The 17,967-nt window shown below is 38.0% G+C and overlaps 1 protein-coding gene across 6 annotated transcripts; it reads right to left on the bottom strand.

Moving 5' to 3' along the window:
• Window positions 1–102: 102 nt before the first annotated feature.
• On the bottom strand, window positions 103–5,309 carry LOC114311915 (metal tolerance protein A1). Of its 6 annotated transcripts, none has more exons than XM_028258081.2 (3): window positions 4,892–5,309; window positions 2,187–2,302; window positions 103–1,514 (listed from the first exon to the last, which is right to left on the bottom strand). In XM_028258081.2, the coding sequence occupies exons 2-3, from the start codon at window positions 2,205–2,207 to the stop codon at window positions 297–299; spliced, it is 1,239 nt and encodes a 412-aa protein (XP_028113882.2). In that variant the 5' UTR covers window positions 2,208–2,302; window positions 4,892–5,309; the 3' UTR covers window positions 103–296. The 6 variants fall into 6 exon arrangements, with proteins under 6 accessions (XP_028113882.2, XP_028113881.2, XP_028113880.2 ...); XM_028258080.2 differs by having other exon boundaries at window positions 4,844–5,148; XM_028258079.2 differs by having other exon boundaries at window positions 2,187–2,327; window positions 4,844–5,125.
• Window positions 5,310–17,967: the final 12,658 nt, after the last annotated feature.

The following is a 17,967-nucleotide window of genomic DNA, read 5'->3' as shown; positions in this document are numbered from 1 at the left end:
GCCTTCCAAAGCTAGGCCGCACAGCCTCCAAAGCACCCCAAAAACAAAACAAAAAAACAGCAGCAACCAAGTGTAGATTGATTGCGAAATCGGGCTATGAACTGCTTCTCAAATCAACTTTGATGCTCAAAATCTAAAATATCCATCCAATGCTAAAAATTGTACATGACAAGCCAGCCCCAATAATCTAAAATATCCATCTTAAAGAGAATTTTTTTAAAAAATGGACAAAATAAAGTCAAACAAACAAGCTGCCCAGATGCTCATACAAGTCATCTCTTTCACTACTAAGAGTACTAATGCTCTATCTGTATGGTTACATGACTGATATTATGCTCCCTCCTGATATAGTCAATCACTTTCTTTAGCACCAAGTCTGCGTCAGCTTCAGGCCTTATTTTGACATGGCAAGCTAACAGAACCTTGCCTACTGTAATGGCCCAGATATGCAGCTCATGGATGGCCATAACTTCATCTATCTCACATAGCCCCTTCCCAAGCTTTGTCGCATCAACCTCTCTAGGTGTGCTTTCCATCAAGACTTCAAGTATGTTGCGTAGCATTTTGATAGTCGTCCCCAAAACAATCACAGAAAATATAAGGGTGCAAATCAGATCAATTATCTTCCACTCCGGTTTATACCATATGACTGCCCCTCCAATCATCACTCCAACGCTCTGGATGGAATCCCCGAGTACGTGGAGATAAGCTCCCTGCACATTAATGTTCCGTCGCTTCTTTTGTTCATGTTCACTTTTTGGTTTGCTTTTGTCTTGGGAAGATTTCTTGAGAAGTGGTTCAACAATAGCTTCCTCACCAGTATGGCTGTACTCTTCGTGCTCCTCATGACTATGGTGATGCTCCTCACGACTACAGTGATGCGTAATCTTCAATCCATGGCTGCGATCATGAACATGATCATTATGGCTGTGGCTGTGACCATGATCATGGCCACCATGACTATGGTCATGACCCAACATGACAGCCATGATAATATTTACCACCAGACCAAAAGCAGCAACAATAAACATGAGGAAGCCATTGACAGTACCTGTCTCATGAATAAGTCTTGTAATGGCTTCATAAACTAAAATCCCCGCAAGAAGCCATATGAGCTGGATGGAAACCAGAGTGCCCAGAATCTCTACCCTAAAGAATCCATAAGACTGACGGGGAGTGGCTTCCCAACCTGCTGCCCACAAAGAAAACAGTGAAATAGCAAAAGCTGCAACATCTGAGAGTAGATGTGCTGCATCAGTTAAAATTGCCAGACTATTGGCTTTGATGCCACCAACTATTTCGATGCTCATGAAGACAACACAAAGTGCAACTGCTATAAAAAGCTTCCGCATTGAAGCTGATCGCTCTTTGGCATCCTTGGAGATGGTTACAGCATCTGAGAATCCACAAGCCGCTTCCCCACATATCTTGCTCCCTCCGAGGCTTGTCTCTCCAACAGGAACTTCACCACTTATCTCAATAATCTGGCCGTGTTGATGAGTCTGATCTTCCATCTAATTGTAGAAGAAAAACACTCTCAGAAACTTTCAATTTTCAATTGCACATGCACTACTAGTAGGACTGAAACAAAGTTTCCCATCATAGATCCAACAAAAAGATGCAATATGTTTAGAAAGTACACATAATAGCATTCTAGTTGTCAAATATAACTAAAACATTCATTATATAATAAGCAGGATGGGACCCAGTGAACCAGCAAAAGAATGCCTGCAATGGAGTAGAGGTTTGTGCAGAGCCCAAAGAAAAATAAATAAATAAATGTACAAAAACAGTGGGTTCTTAATCAATGGATGATGGTTGAATGTGAACAAACTTCTTTACCATTTCTTATAGTTATGCATAAAGGCTAAGTAAATTACATGGACTCGGATATGGGTGCCAGAAACGGATACGTGTCTAGGTGTCAGATTCACTAGTTTCCTTAGCTATAGGATATGGCGACTCGACAAAAAAAATGGATATGAGCACAGAGACATGGCACAGGTAGAAATGAAACATGGCTAGGATCAAGTATTTGTTATCAAGGAGATTTACATATAAAGGCTTCACTTTCTATTCATGTAATTAAGATACAGGCATTGAAATTAACAAACAAATGACTAGTTACACTTCTATATACTGTAGCAAAGAATTTGAAAACCAAGTAATAAACCTTAAATTCCTACCTTTTCTTCTCTATACTTCATACAACCCTTCTCTTTTGGCAAGAGAAGCAAACATATCAATGCTTCTCCAGAATCTAAGACACAAGCATCAAAACTTTTGCGGGATGTATAGTCATCTGTTTTGTATAGCAACATGAAAGTCTGAGAATAAGAGAAAGAAAGTGACACATTCATGGCACTTAGAGTAGAACACCAGCACTATAGGAGTGAACTCGGAGAGCAACAACGGGAAACATTCAAGCCAGGTAACAGCAAATAAAAGTGATGTGGCTTCAGTTTTTTAAGAGATTACTGCTGCCCAATAAATGAATATAGGCACACAATATAAAACAAAATAAATTGACCTGAGAATGAACCATTTTGAGATGCAAAAGTACTGTATGAAACAATAAGGTACCATAAGCCCTCATTTGGCATAAGCCAAACGGAGGCTTTTTGGCTAAAATAATTACAAAAAGACAGAATAAGGTTTTTAACCCAATAAGAATGTCACATCTAAACCATAGTCATTTCATTTTTTTCTCTCACAAAAGTCAAAAAAGTCAAAAAGCCTATTCCAAACGAGGCCTTTTAGCCAAAAAGCCAAAAAGCTAACCCACATCCCAAACAAACCCTTGGCTAAATATGTTATATTGTTCATTTGTTTGGGAATAATATTAATTGACTACTGTACGTCAGCAATTCAATAGCAATATCTTAAATTTTCTTCCACACAATCTAAAGATCCTTTGCGGGAAGTGCAAACACTTGATCAGAAATGATAAAGGAGACGGAAAAACATGAGATAAGAACTAATCCAACTGCAAAATGCGATAGAGTGCTCTCCAAAAGCAAGCCTTCCATGGTTTATAAATTGGTCTTTCCAAAATTTCACCCTTTTAAATGTAGATCATAACTGCAGCATTGAGATAAGGAAGTCACAGACTGACATTGATAGTGGCATCCGTCTCTCACATGAATAAACCTACTGTTTCCTGTGGCAAATAATCTATGCCCACTGGAATGGATTGTTGTTTTCCTTTAGAGACGGTACAATTTGTGTGCAGCTGTGTTTATAACTTTTAAGGGGATTACTAGAGAAAGCACATGGATTAATTTAAATTGCTCATAGTTATAAGGAAGAAGATGTAGCAGAGGCAGTTCTAGCATCTATCTTACAAGTTACAACGTAGGGTATTAAGTTCAACTACAAAAGGAAACACAAACAAAAGCATAGGAAGCTACTTTCATACAAATCACTAATTAATTAAGTGCATGAAAAAAAAAAGAATTCAAAGTTAAGAATCGGAGAAAAGATTGACAGTGAAGGTAGCTTCCTCAAAGATTATTGGTACTAGTGCAAGAAGAAATAATTTGAAGGTATAAAGCACGAGGCAAGAGAAAAACACAAAGGTTATCATTTAAGACAAAGGAAAGCACCGAGATGAGCTCAAGGTTACATTTAAATGGAGTTGATTTGTAACAGCCGCAAGTCAATGGTTCTCAGGCAATGAAAAACAGAAGTGAAATTGGACAACAAAACTAATAGCCAATTAATCTGTTTTGGACAAGGAAAGATCAACATAACAACAATAGGAGGATTCAAAGCCGAGAAGAAAAAGAATCCGGCAACGCAGCCAACTCAACAAAACAAAGGCTGGAAGTCAAGAGATGTTAATTTTGGTGAAAGAAGAAACGCACATATGCCGTCTTCTGTCCAATTAGAGAGGACTCTTAATTCCAAGTGAGACGATCCTTCAAACATCTTAAAATCTTAAAAATAATAAACAAACACAAGCTGTGTATTATTCATACATGAAATTACTTTGCCGGACAGAGACGCTTACAACTTGTAGTACAAAAACACATCAGCAGCTGAACAAGCATTAGAATTTAGATGTAAAATAAACTACATAGAGACAAAGGCCCTGATTGGTAAGGTTTATTTTCAACTTATTTCAGCTTTTAGCTTAATTTAAGCTATTTTAATGTGTTTGGTTCAGCTTAATAATACAGCTTATACCTTTTTGTATACCAAAAATTAACTTGGGGGTAGAGAAGTTTAATTTATAAGTCAAAAATCAATTTACGTTCACAGTTATAAGTTATAAACTGTTAGGGCATGTTTGATGGGAAGGATTAGAGTATGGGATTGGGATTATTAATCCATGGGCACAATTATCCCATGTTTGTTTTGATATTTTGTTTTAAGATTATTAATCCAATAGATAATTAATCCAATAAATTTGTAGGATTATTAGTAATGGGCTGGGGTGGGATTGTGAATACCACACTAATTTAATTTGATAGGATTATTAATACCTCAATCAAACATGGCCTTGGTTATTTCCCACGACTCTACCAAAACGGCCCAAAACCCTAACACGTTTGTTTGAGCTTTAACACCCCCAAATTGACAATACTTCAATATGAATCATTGCAAGTTTACAAATCACAATCACAGAGGGAGAAAAAAAAATTAAAAATATGTGTGTGTGTCAGCAGGCAGCAATCAAAATCCATTTGTGGATTATAACCGACGAACAAAAGAGAGTACAAGAAAAGATTAAAAAACGATTTCATGATCAAAAGACACCATGCCGTATGGAGTTAGATTAGAGTAGAAAAAGAAGAATAGCAATGATTGAAGATTATTGAATACAGAGTACAGTACAGACCTGCCGAGCCATAAAGAGAGAGAGAGATGGAGTACGAGTTCCACCTACCTTCTAGTGATTGGGGGGGGGGGGGGGGTTGGTGGTGTTTGGTATATGCGGGAATCGCTAACTTCGAAGGTGGAGGCCTCTCTCTCTCTCCTCTCTTTTTTTTGTTTGGTTTTGTTTTGTTTGCGCTTTCCAGCTTCCTTCGTTTTGCATCTCCCTTTCTTTCAGTCTCGACGACGACCCTTCATATAATAATAAAACGGGTAATTACACTGACACCAGGGCCGGCCCTGGGATGAGCGCCTGAGCGGGTCGCCTCGGCCTCCAATTTTAAACAAAATTTAAGACATTAATTAAAAAAAATATATCATGTCATGCTATTTCATAATTATTTTAATATTAATTTAACTTTTTTTTTTTTTTTCGTCTGGTGTTTGGTATTTGCGGGAATCGCTAACTTCGAAGGTGGAGGCCTCTCTCTATCTCTCCTCTCTTTTTTTTTGTTTGGTTTTGTTTTGTTTTCGCTTTCCAGCTTCCTTCGTTTTGCATCTGCCTTTCTTTCAGTCTCGACGGCGACCCTTCATATAGTAATAAAACGGGTAATTACACTGACACCAGGGCCGGCCCTGGGATGAGGCGCCTGAGCGGGTCGCCTCGGCCTCCAATTTTAAACAAAATTTAGGATCTCAATTAAAAAAGTATCTCATGTCATGTTATTTCATAATTATTTTAATATTAATTTAATTTATTTTTTTTTGTTGTTGTGTGATGTTATTTTAATTTATGTTTGATTGATATTTAATGTGAAAACTTTCACTTTTAATTAAAAATAACTTAGCAAATGTATTGAGAGATTAAAATTCTTTTCATACGTTGAATTTTATAAAATTTATTTCAACTGAAATTATTCATAGAATGTTTAATTTTAATTCAATTATATTTTTCTAATTAAAAAAAATGTACCTTATTACTATATATTTTTTATTAGATTGACTCTAAAATAGGTAACAAAAAAATATATATCTTAAATAAAAAAAAGATATTAGTCTTAATTATTGTTTTACATACTTTTTTATTCAGTTAGATAGAGTTAAATAAAGATTAAAAAAATGTCATGGCATCCCTTAGTGAACATTCAAATATATAACTAATAATCCATGTTATTGAGTTGTGTCATACTTTGATTCATGTTGAAAATAGTCAACCTTAACTTGCTAATTTTATATATTGCTTGAGTTGGGTCGAAAATTCTCATCCTTACCCCCAATTAATTTTTGTTCTTATAGCATTGGTAAGCTAAAAAATAAAGATTCGATTCAACTAATTGAAATTCAACTATTATATATATATATATATATTTGTTATCTAAATTTTGTTAAATTGTAATGCAATAGAAATAAATTTTTATCTTTTTTGTTTTATCCAAACAATTTTTTTTTTTTTTTGGATAATGATATATGAAGACCCAATTTAAAAAATTCGCCTTAAGCCCCTAATAAGTCAGGGCCGGCCCTGACTGACACCCCTCCTATTTCATGATAATTTCATTACAAATTATCCCTCAATTGCTGATACCATATCCTATAATTTTTTAAATAATCATCTTGCCCTTTTTTTACTATTTCTTCTTCCTATCATCATGATTATATTCTATAATTTTTTATCATTAAATTCTATATGAACATCTAAACATATTTTTATTAAGTAATGATATACAAATATAAATTTTATATATAATTTTCAAACACAATGATATTAATAGTGACCTTTTACTTTAACATAAAACACCTATAAACATGATTTTTATTTACAATAATATTATTATGACAATATTTTTTGTATGAATTTTTATATATGAATATAATTTTCCATTTTTATTTCTACCATTATATCTAAATTAGATCAATTTAATCTAGATATAATTAAAAAGTATGAAATTTGTATAAATTTTTTTTTAAAAAAAAAAACCCATTGAATATAAAGATAATATATTGAATTTAGTATTTTTATATTTTTTTGTATTTAGTGAATTTTAAAAAAAAAATCATAAAATATTATATTTCTTAAGTCTACCTAGATTAAGCGTATCTACAAAATAAAATAAAAAAAAAATGGCTTAAATATTTTTAAAAAGAAAATAGTAAAAATAAAAAAATATGAAAAATAAAAAAACTCAAATTTTTTGTGTGAATTAAACCAAAAAAGATTGTTATTTCTCTTGAAATGACATAAATAAAATATTTTTATTATTTTATTATTTTATATGTATCAAGGTTAAGGAACAAATGTGTAACGCCCTCAAAATACAAGATAAATAATCCATACATAAGATTCATCGATTTAATGAAAATAATATACTTTCATTCTTCAGAGTTATATTACACAAAGGTATTACATGCATTATACATTCACAAACATTCATTTTGAATCTACAACATGTAATACAAGTTGATAACAACAAAATAAATGCCCTACAGGCTTACATATTTCCAAAATATCACTGGTTACAACAAAAAGAGTCCTAGGCTCTATACATGTAAAGCCTTTGGCTTGAATAAACATTTAAACATTCAAAACAACAAAATAATGAAAGAGAGCCTCCAGCTCCTAAGTCATCCCAAACTAAGTCCTTGGAGGAAGCATGCCATCAGTACTTGAAAATGGTTTCTCAAGTAGAGTGAGCCAATGCCCAATAGAGATAAACTAACACAGTATATGAAGTTTAACTAAGATATAAACATCAGGCATATATATTCAATATTCATGACAACACACATTCTCCCCATAAGTAAACGATATTGATACCAATATCTCAATCTATTTCCGTCAATTCCTTTCAAGTTGATTCATTTCATTTCAATTCCTAGACTGAGTTTATAGTTCTCCAAATGACCTAACTGAGATTACAACTCAGGGGTTTTCAATCAACAAAACTATCACATGGACACTTTAGTCTTGCCATTTTACGAAAATTTCATCTGCGGGAACCAGCACCCATGTATGCATAAGATTTCGGGACTTTCACTTTGGACACTCTGGCCAACTTAATTCTCAATGGAGTCCATCTCCTATCTCTTCCCAAACAATGGAGTACATTCCCTTTCTTCTCCCAAACAACTTACATATACAATGTATTCAAAAACACCGTCATATTCAATGACATTCAATTACACATATTCAAGGTATTCAACATACCGTCATGTTCACTAGCATAATTAAATGATTAGTTTCAATCCACCTAATCCTTATGCAGTTTCTACAACAACCATAGCTATCCTCCACCGATAACCCAAAATAAATATTTCTAACATATATATATATATATATATTATATAACAAATAATTTATCAAATTCTAGTAGGTGAGTGATTCAATCAATCTAACTACACCATCCATTCATATGACTTCCCAATTTCACATTTCTCATACCAATTTCATTATTTATACAAAATAATTATTTAACACAATTTAGGGCAAACTTTCCCCCTTATCCAAATATCAACCCCAAGGCCAAATTTCACCATTTTAACCCAAGGAACCTCATATTCAATACCCCATACATATATATGGAACCCAATATAGAAAACTCCTCTTTCAAATTTTGAATCCAAACCCTAACTTCACCTAAATCCTCCCAAATTCCACCATTTATACAAAAAGACAAATACCTAGGTTAAAAACCATATTAAGGTGTATAATATCCCTACCTCAAATGTAGAAGCATAAAGGAGAAGAAGGAGATCCTCAAAAGTGCGCAAAACCAAGCTTGGTTCGGATGGAAATGAAGCCCACAAGATGCTTCATCTTTTTCTCAAAGGAAGTAAGGTAGTGGTGCTTGGATCAAAGAGTATTTGTAGAGAGAGTGTGTGTTCTAGAGAAAGAGGGTGCCGAATTAGGGTTTCTTGCAAAAAGGAAATCAAAAAGTGATGTAAAACTCATTTGCTACGAACTGATATACGCGACCTTCGCTCGAGCGAAGGAGTTGTCGCTCGAGCGACCAGACACAACAAGTGACCTTACTTGAGCGCAAGAAGAGTCGCTCGAGCACAGACTGCAAGCTTCAGAAGTTTTACAGATGCACATGCTCGCTCGAGCGAAGAACTTCACCTTTCCAGAAATTCTACGTCTAGGAAAGAAACCTGAAGACTCTCAAATCTCGCTCGAGCGAAGAAGCAAATTTCACAAGGCTCGCTCGAGCGAATGAGCCAAAATCTGAACAACAACAATCTAGACCAACAAACAACCAACCTGCTCCAAACACACCTAACATGTTCCAAAACTCAAATTTGAAGAGTTAAAGGAGGAAAACAAGCCATGGATACAATATTAAACCACGAAACCCGAGTCCAAAATGCAACAAAGGTCGGGTCAAGACTGGGATTGCTATAAAATATGTCATTTTAATCTAACATGAGTAAGTATAATTTTTTAAATAAAATGAAGAATCTATATTAAATAGAAACTTCAGCGGTGTCAGTGTAATTTACCCTAATAAAACTGACTACTTGGACTGTGATTGTCACGACCCCATTCCGCCCCTAGTAGAATGGTGCCGTGATGGCCAGTAATCCGAGATTACCGAAGGCCAAGTTTCAAAATTCGTACACAATCATAGTATAAATATATGGGGCTCACAAGCGCGGAAGCAATAATTTACAATACAAGTGGTCCATAAGAGCTGTGCATAAGTCAAATGGAATGGCATACAACTTTACATAACTTTACGACTTGAATACAAATAAAACGAAGTACAAAAATACATATTACATCTTGATCAAAAGGCTTCTCAAGCCGACATGTGCAAATTACAAGTATTACACGCTGAGAAGCATAATTTTCAAGACTGCCGACGTGAATACAAGTCAAGCCGACATAACAAAAACCCAAAACAAGCTCGCGAATTACACCTAGGCGTCACCGCCTTCCTGCTCATCACCTACATATATATAGAGAGGGTAAGCTTGGACACTCAGTGAATGGTATAAATAATAAAAGGGTTTGCATGACTGCTATTCAAGATCTTTATCAAACGATACATAACATAATTAGTGCAAGTCAAGGGATGAACCAAGTCCATCTAGCAAATCTGTCAAGTTTCAAAGGATGCTTATTAGCATCATTATAATACAAGTGATGACATCTCGGCAAACAAACCCACGCGGTAAACCGTCAGTGGCAAACAAGGCAAGACAAGGCAAGACAAGGGAGATATCTCAGTTCAATGGTGCAGTTGCATTATAGTCCCCTGGCACTAAGGACTTGTGCTACAATTGCTTAGAGTCCCCTAGCACGTACAGACTTCCAAACTTTGTGCTGCAAATGCTTAGAGTCCTTCAGCACGTAAGGACTTTCAAACTTTGTGCTGCAAATGCTTAGAGTCCTCCAGCATGTAAGGACTTTCAAACTTTGTGCTGCAAATGCTTAGAGTCCTCCAGCATGTAAGGACTTTCCAAGAATGTCATCAAAACAAGATAGTACATATTTTCCAGCTAAAAATAACCATTCATGCTTACAAATACTTTTCAAAACAAAGCAAAACAAGACTTTTATCAAAGCATTATAACATAGTTTTATTAAAAATACCACTCACTTAATTCTTCAAACGTCGGGGTCAAGGCAAGTTCAAGTCCTACAAACACATGACAAAGTCTGTTGAATGCAATTTCAAACAAGTTTCACATGCATGCAGATGATCTCAGCATTCCTCAAAAACTAAGTCAAATCAAAACAAAACACAGTTTCTTATCTCGGGAAAACATGCTGGGCAACTACCAGGTCTAGGCCGAGGTCCCACACCTCCTTGCCGAGGTGTGGCCTTGATGGCCACATTCAAGGAAATGAAGTCGGAAAAATCTGGGTTTTCCTCTCTTGGAGAACATGACGAACATGAAGAACATTGACATGAGGGAGATGAATGCAAGGATCATAATTTGCTATTACAAAATCTGAGATTTCATGCTATGAATTCAAAAACATGGACCTGGGTACCCATATTCAAGGATCTTGTGAGGACAAACTCAAAAACATGAATCTTAATACACAACTTTCGGATCAAACAAGACTTTTTCTTCAAAAACACATGAACACTATTTTCTCTTTCTAAAACCAACTTTAAATCAATACATGACGTGCAGAACAGGTTCGATCGTGCAATACAGCTAGATGATCAATAAGAACAACAAGAGTGAATCAAGAATCTAACCTCAATACACGAATCTAACGGTTTGATCTCTAGGAACAAGCTTGAAAGCCTACTCTCTCACTCTAAAACTCCTTCTTCTACCTAGAGCTTCTCTCTCTCTACAAGGCAAAGATATAACACGAAAATGTATATTTTCTGGGTCTGTCGGCTGACTTAACCCTCTGCAGGGGTACGTGGCAGCGGCTAGTTGGTTCTACTCCAAAAGTGACCGAGTGAAAAGACAAGACTATGACAAAGTGTACTCAACAAGCTAGGCGGCAAGAACACTCTGACAAGTAACAACATCGGCTAACAACAAGACTTCTGCAAGCAAGGGACAAGGACATCGGCTAGAAAGGACAACACTTGGCCTAGCTATGCCACACCTTGGCCTAGATGTGCCACACCTCGGTCTAGGTCGTACCAATCCAGGAGTAAGGTTACTTGGGTTCAAGGGTAACATCTCGGCCTAGATAATACACATCTCGGCCTCGGCGATGAACACCTCGGCCTAGATAGTGACATCTCGGCCAACATGTCAGAGCGCAGGTGGAGTCAACCAAAGTAAATTCCAAAATGGTCTTAGATGTAAGAGGTTCAAAACTGACTTAGGCTTAGGGTGACCTCGGCTAAACCCACACCGAGCAAGGTACAAAGCATGCTGTAACACTTAAGCAAACAAGGACAAGACTTGAAATGCAAGCTTAACAAGACAAAAATCATATGAATGCATATGAGTATGGTTAGGATAGTGTGAGGGTTATTACATCCTACCCCCCTTAAAGAAGTTTGGTCCCCAAACTTGAGTTACCTTGATTCGAGAATAATTCAAGGTATCGGACTTTCATTTCTTCTTCCATTTCCCATGTAGCATCACTGCCGTAATGCTCTTTCTATTCAATTTTCACCATCGGTATTGCCTTGTTTCTCAATTGCCTCACTTATCTATCGATAATACGCATCGGCTTCTCTTTATAGCTTAAGTCTTCATCAACCATAATCCCAAAATGATCAATCATGTGCAGTGGATCCCGTATATACTTCCTCAACATCGAGATATGAAACACATTATGGACTTGACTTAATCTCGGTGGTAAAGCAAGTCTGTAGGCAACCGGGTTAACTTTCTCAAGAATTTCAAACGACCCAATGTAATGGGGTGCCAATTTACTCTTCTTCCCAAATCTTGAAACTCCTTTCATCGGCGAGATCTTCAGAAATACATGATCCCCAACTTTAAACTCTAACTCCTTCCTTCTCTGGTCGGCATAACTCTTTTGTCGACTTTGAGCGGTCCTGATTCTCTGTTGGATAAGCTTGATCTTTTTGGTTGTCCTTTGTACTAGATCGGGGCCGATCAAAGCTTTATCTCCTACCTCGGTCCAACATATCGGCGATCTGCACTTCCTTCCATACAAGGCTTCATACGGCGCCATGTCAATGCTAGCTTAATAATTGTTGTTGTAAGCAAATTCTACTAATGGCAAATGCACTTCCCAACTTCCTTTGAAGTCCAATACACATAGTCTAAGCATATCTTCAAGTGTTTGAATTGTTCTCTCTGTTTGGCCATCGGTCTAGGGATGAAAAGCTATACTAAACCTTAATTCGGTTCCCAAAGCCCTTTGTAAACTCTACCAAAATCTAGAAACAAACTTTGGATCTCGGTCTGACACAATGGACATCGGCACACCATGAAGTCTAACGATCTCATTCATATACAACACAGCAAGTCGATCAGCATTAAACGAAGTCTTAACTGGCAAGAAATGTGCTGACTTAGTTTATCTGTCGATTATAACCCAGATTGAATCCATTCCTTTCTGTGTTTTTGGCAAACCAATCACAAAGTCCATGGAGATGTCTTCTCATTTCCACTCAGGAATCGGCAAAGGTTGGAGAAGTCCTGCTGGCCTCTGATGTTCTGATTTCACTTGTTGACAATACAAACACTGGGACACGAACTCGGCTATCTCTCTTTTCATATTCGGCCACCAAAAAGTCTATTTTACATCTTGATACATCTTGGTGTTCCCTGGATGAACTGCAAATTTGGATCCATGAGAGTCTTGCAAAATCTTTTCTTTCAACTCTGGGACGTCGGCCACACACAATCTTCCTTCAAACTTAAGCACTACATCCTCAAGGGTGTAACCTGACCTCGGCCTGGTGATAATCTTGTCGGTTACCTTCTTCAGGAATTCATCTTCCATTTGCCTTGCCTTTACTTCCCCAATAGTAGTCGGCTCCACTGAAATCATGGCTAGGCATGCCAAACTTCCCACTGACTTTCTACTCAATGCGTCGGCTACCAGGTTTGCTTTACCTGGGTGATACTGAATATGCATGTCGTAATCCTTCAATAATTCAAGCCATCTTCTCTGCCTCAAATTTAGTTCATTTTGAGTGAACAAGTACTTCAAGCTTTTGTGATCTGTAAAAACTTGGCAAGAGGCTCCATACAAATAGTGACACCAAATCTTCAAGGCAAACACCACGGCTGCTACCTCTAGATCATGGGTTGGATAGTTCTTTTCATGAAGTTTCAACTGACGAGATGCATATGCTATGACTTTGCCCCCTTGCATTAATACACAACCCAAACCCTTATGTGAAGCATCACTGAAAATCTGAAATTCCTCATTACCTGATGGGAGTACAAGAACTGGTGCCGTAACTAACCTCGTCTTCAACTCTTGGAAGGCTGATTCTCTATCATCGGTCCATTCATATGCTGTTCCCTTCTTAGTTAGTTGTGTCAATGGTACTGCCCTTGAGAAGTCCTTCACAAACTTTCTGTAATAACCTGCCAAGCCCAAAAAACTACGAACCTCGGACACGTTGGTCGGCGTCGACCAATTCACAATGGATTCAATCTTACTGGGATCAACTGATATACCCTCTTCATTAATCAGATGCCCTAAAAATGAAATGCTGAAAAGCCAAAACTCGCACTTACTCGACTTGGCATACAGCTTCTTGTCTCTCAAGATTTGCAGGGCAAGTCTCAGATGATTCTTGTGCTTAATTGTACTCTTGGAATAGATCAATATGTCATCAATAAAAACAACTACGAACTCATCTAGATACGGCTTAAAGACTCTGTTCATCAAGTCCATGAATGCTGCAGGAGCATTGGTCACTCCGAAAGGCATTACCAAAAATTCGTAGTAGCCATACCTTGTCCGAAAAGCAGTCTTCTCAATGTCCTCAGCTTTAACTTTTAGCTGGTGGTAGCCCGACCTAAGGTCAATCTTGGAAAAGACTCGTGCTCCTTGTAGTTGATCAAGCAAATCATCAATCCTAGGCAATGGATACTTGTTCTTAATGGTTACCTTATTAAGTTCTATGTAATCAATGCAAAGGCGAAGTGTGCTATCCTTTTTCTTAACAAATAGAACGGGTGCTCCCCATGGTGAAGTGCTCGGCCTAATGAATCCCTTATCCAACAATTCTTGTAATTGTAGTTTCAGTTCCCTAAGTTCAGCTGGGGCCATCCTATAGGGTGCTTTGGAGATAGGTTGCGTTCCTGACATGATGTCCACGATAAACTCTATTTCTCTATCGACTAAGTGGCCAGGCAACTCATTTGGAAAGACGTCGGGGAATTCCTTAACAACTGGTATGTCAGCTAACTCAACACTTCTATTCAAATCACTTAGTATACTGCACAAATAACCCTGACACCCTTTTTGGATCAACTTATAGGCTTTCATGGATGAGATTAAGTAAGGTGGGGGTACTACTCCCTTACCCTGGAAAAAGACCTCGGCTTGGTTTGGGGTCTTCAATGTGACGCTCTTAGTAACACAATTAATGGATGCATGATTCGCTACTAACCAATCCATTCCCAATATGACATCGAAGTGAGTCATGCTTAATGGCATCAAATCAACTAATAATTCTACACCCTCAATCACCACAACACACGCCCTATATATGGATGCAACAATTATAGTTCCCCCAGATGGAGTAGATACAGATAGCACATAATCAAGGGGTTCTAGCGGTCTGTTCAACTTCTCGGCAAATTTAACAGATACAAATGAATGTGTAGAGCCCGAATCAATCAAGATATATGCAACTTGAGAGCAAATTGAGAGTGTACCTAACACTACCATTTCAACATTCTGGGTGTCTCCTGGCACTAGAGCAAAAACTTTGCCCTGTCTCATCTGTGTCCTTCCGACGTTGCGTCCGTGTGCAGAGCCCGAGGTGCTCCCATTTTTCTTACCATCATTAGTCCTTGCCTTCGGACAATCTTTCACGCGGTGGCCTATCTCGCCACATTCAAAGCAGGCTCCTGTCGCCCAATGACAAACCCCGAGATGCGGCTTTCCACAACTCACACACGCCGGCTTAGTATTACCATCCCGATCTGAGTTGCTGGAATTGCCCACGTTCGCCTTCTTCTTGGCATTAAACGGCATTCGACGAATTTCATAGTTCTGTCTCTTCCTCTGACTCTCTCCTGAATTTTGATATCGGTTTAAGTTAGCTTCCGCTAAAATGGCCTTGTCTAACACCTTGGCATAAGTCGGCATATTGAGCATGTTGACTCGATCCTGTATCGGTCCACGCAGTCCACTTTCAAACTTCCTGGCTTTTCTATATTCATCATTGACCATATGAGGCGCGTATCTCGCCAATTCGGTGAAAGCACGGTCGTATTCTGCCACTGTCCTGTTGCCTTGTGTCAGAGCCTAGAACTCTGTGGTCTTGCGATCTCGAATGCTAAGGGGAAAATGCTTGTTTTAGAACAGTTCCAAAAATCTGGCCCAAGTTAAACCAGGGTTAGCTTCCCGAATCATCATACACTACCTTCGAGCGTCGTCGTCTAATGTGAATGCTGCCAATGTCACCTTCTGAGTGTCGGTGCTGGGAAAGATCTCAAACAGCTTCTCCATTTTCAAAACCCACGCCTCGGCCTTCATCGGCTCTATACCCCCTGAGAATCTCGGTGGGTTCATTTTCTTGAACTCTTTAATCAAAGTCATCATCCCTTCACCATACAAGGCTGGCTGTGGAGGCACTTGGGGCACCGGGGGAGGTGGAACTGCATGTCGGCCATCCGTCTGTTTGGCCTGGGTAGATGTGGCACTAGCGTTCTGTTGCCTCATTTGCCTCAACTCACGGGCTAAACCTTCAACCAGTCTTTCTAGTCTGTCCAGTCTATCCTCTGATTGATCTCGGCCAACTGGTGGTCTACCTCTCCTCATGATGCTATGAGTATGCAAAATGCAACTTTAAAACAAACTGGACCAAGAATCATGTATGCAAATAACAAATGGTCATGCCGAGATGATGCACACCTTGTCAAATAGCAAGCAATATGATGCGATCCTAACATTTTTCTAAGGGAAATCCTATGCTCTTTAGGACTCAAGTATGTGAATAATGCACTATAAGAAACTTGTGCTCTGATACCAATCTGTCACGACCCCATTCTGCCCCTAGTAGAATGGTGCCGTGATGGCCAGTAATCCGAGATTACCGAAGGCCAACTTTCAAAATTCGCACACAATCAGAGTATAAATATATGGGGCTCACAAGCGCAGAAGCAATAATTTACAATACAAGTGATCCATAAGAGTTGTGCATAAGTCAAATGGAATGGCATACAACTTTACATAACTTTACAACTTGAATACAAATAAAACGAAGTACAAAAATACATATTACATCTTGATCAAAAGGCTTCTCAAGCCGACATGTGCAAATTACAAGTATTACAAGCCGAGAAGCATAATTTTCAAAACTGCCGACGTGAATACAAGTCAAGCCGACATAACAAAAACCCAAAACAAGCTCGCGAATCACACCTAGGCATCACCGCCTTCCTGCTCATCACCTACATATATATAGAGAGGGTGAGCTTGGATACTCAGTGAATGGTATAAATAATAAAGGGGTTTGCATGACTGGTATTCAAGATCTTTATCAAACGATACATAACATAATTAGTGCAAGTCAAGGGATGAACCAAGTCCATCTAGCAAATTTGTCAAGTTTCAAAGGATGCTAATTAGCATCATTATAATACAAGTGATGACATCTCGACAAACAAACCCATGCGGTAAACCGTCAGTGGCAAACAAGGCAAGACAAGGCAAGACAAGGGAGATATCTCAGTTCAATGGTGCAGTTGCATTATAGTCCCCTGGCACTAAGGACTTGTGCTACAATTGCTTAGAGTCCTCTAGCATGTACGGACTTCCAAACTTTGTGCTGCAAATGTTTAGAGTCCTTCAGCACGTAAGGACTTTCAAACTTTGTGCTGCAAATGCTTAGAGTCCTCTAGCACGTAAGGACTTTCAAACTTTGTGCTGCAAATGCTTAGAGTCCTCCAGCACGTAAGGACTTTCCAAGAATGTTATCAAAACAAGATAGTACATATTTTCCAGCTAAAAATAACCATTCATGCTTACAAATACTTTTCAAAACAAAGCAAAACAAGACTTTTATCAAAGCATTATAACATAGCTTTATTAAAAATACCACTCACTTAATTCTTCAAACGTCGGGGTCAAGGCAAGTTCAAGTCCTACAAACACATGACAAAGTTTGTTGAATGCACTTTCAAACAAGTTTCACATGCATGCAGATGATCTCGGCATTCCTCAAAAACTAAGTCAAATCAAAACAAAACACAGTTTCTTATCTCGGGAAAACATGCTGGGCAACTACCAGGTCTAGGCCGAGGTCCCACACCTCCTTGCCGAGGTGTGGCCTCGATGGCCACATTCAAGGAAATGAAGTCGGAAAAATCTGGGTTTCCCTCTCTTGAAGAACATGACGAACATGAAGAACATGGACATGAGGGAGATGAATGCAAGGATCATAATTTGCTATTACAAAATCTGAGATTTCATGCTATGAATTCAAAAACATGGACCTGGGTACCCATATTCAAGGATCTTGTGAGGATAAACACAAAAACATGAATCTTAATACAAAA

This window comes from Camellia sinensis, chromosome 2 (genome assembly GCF_055761805.1).
Source record: "Camellia sinensis isolate YWXY chromosome 2, ASM5576180v1, whole genome shotgun sequence".
Lineage (NCBI taxonomy): Eukaryota > Viridiplantae > Streptophyta > Magnoliopsida > Ericales > Theaceae > Camellia > Camellia sinensis.
Note: the sequence above shows the minus strand (reverse complement) of the source record. Positions and strands in the feature narration are given on the sequence as shown.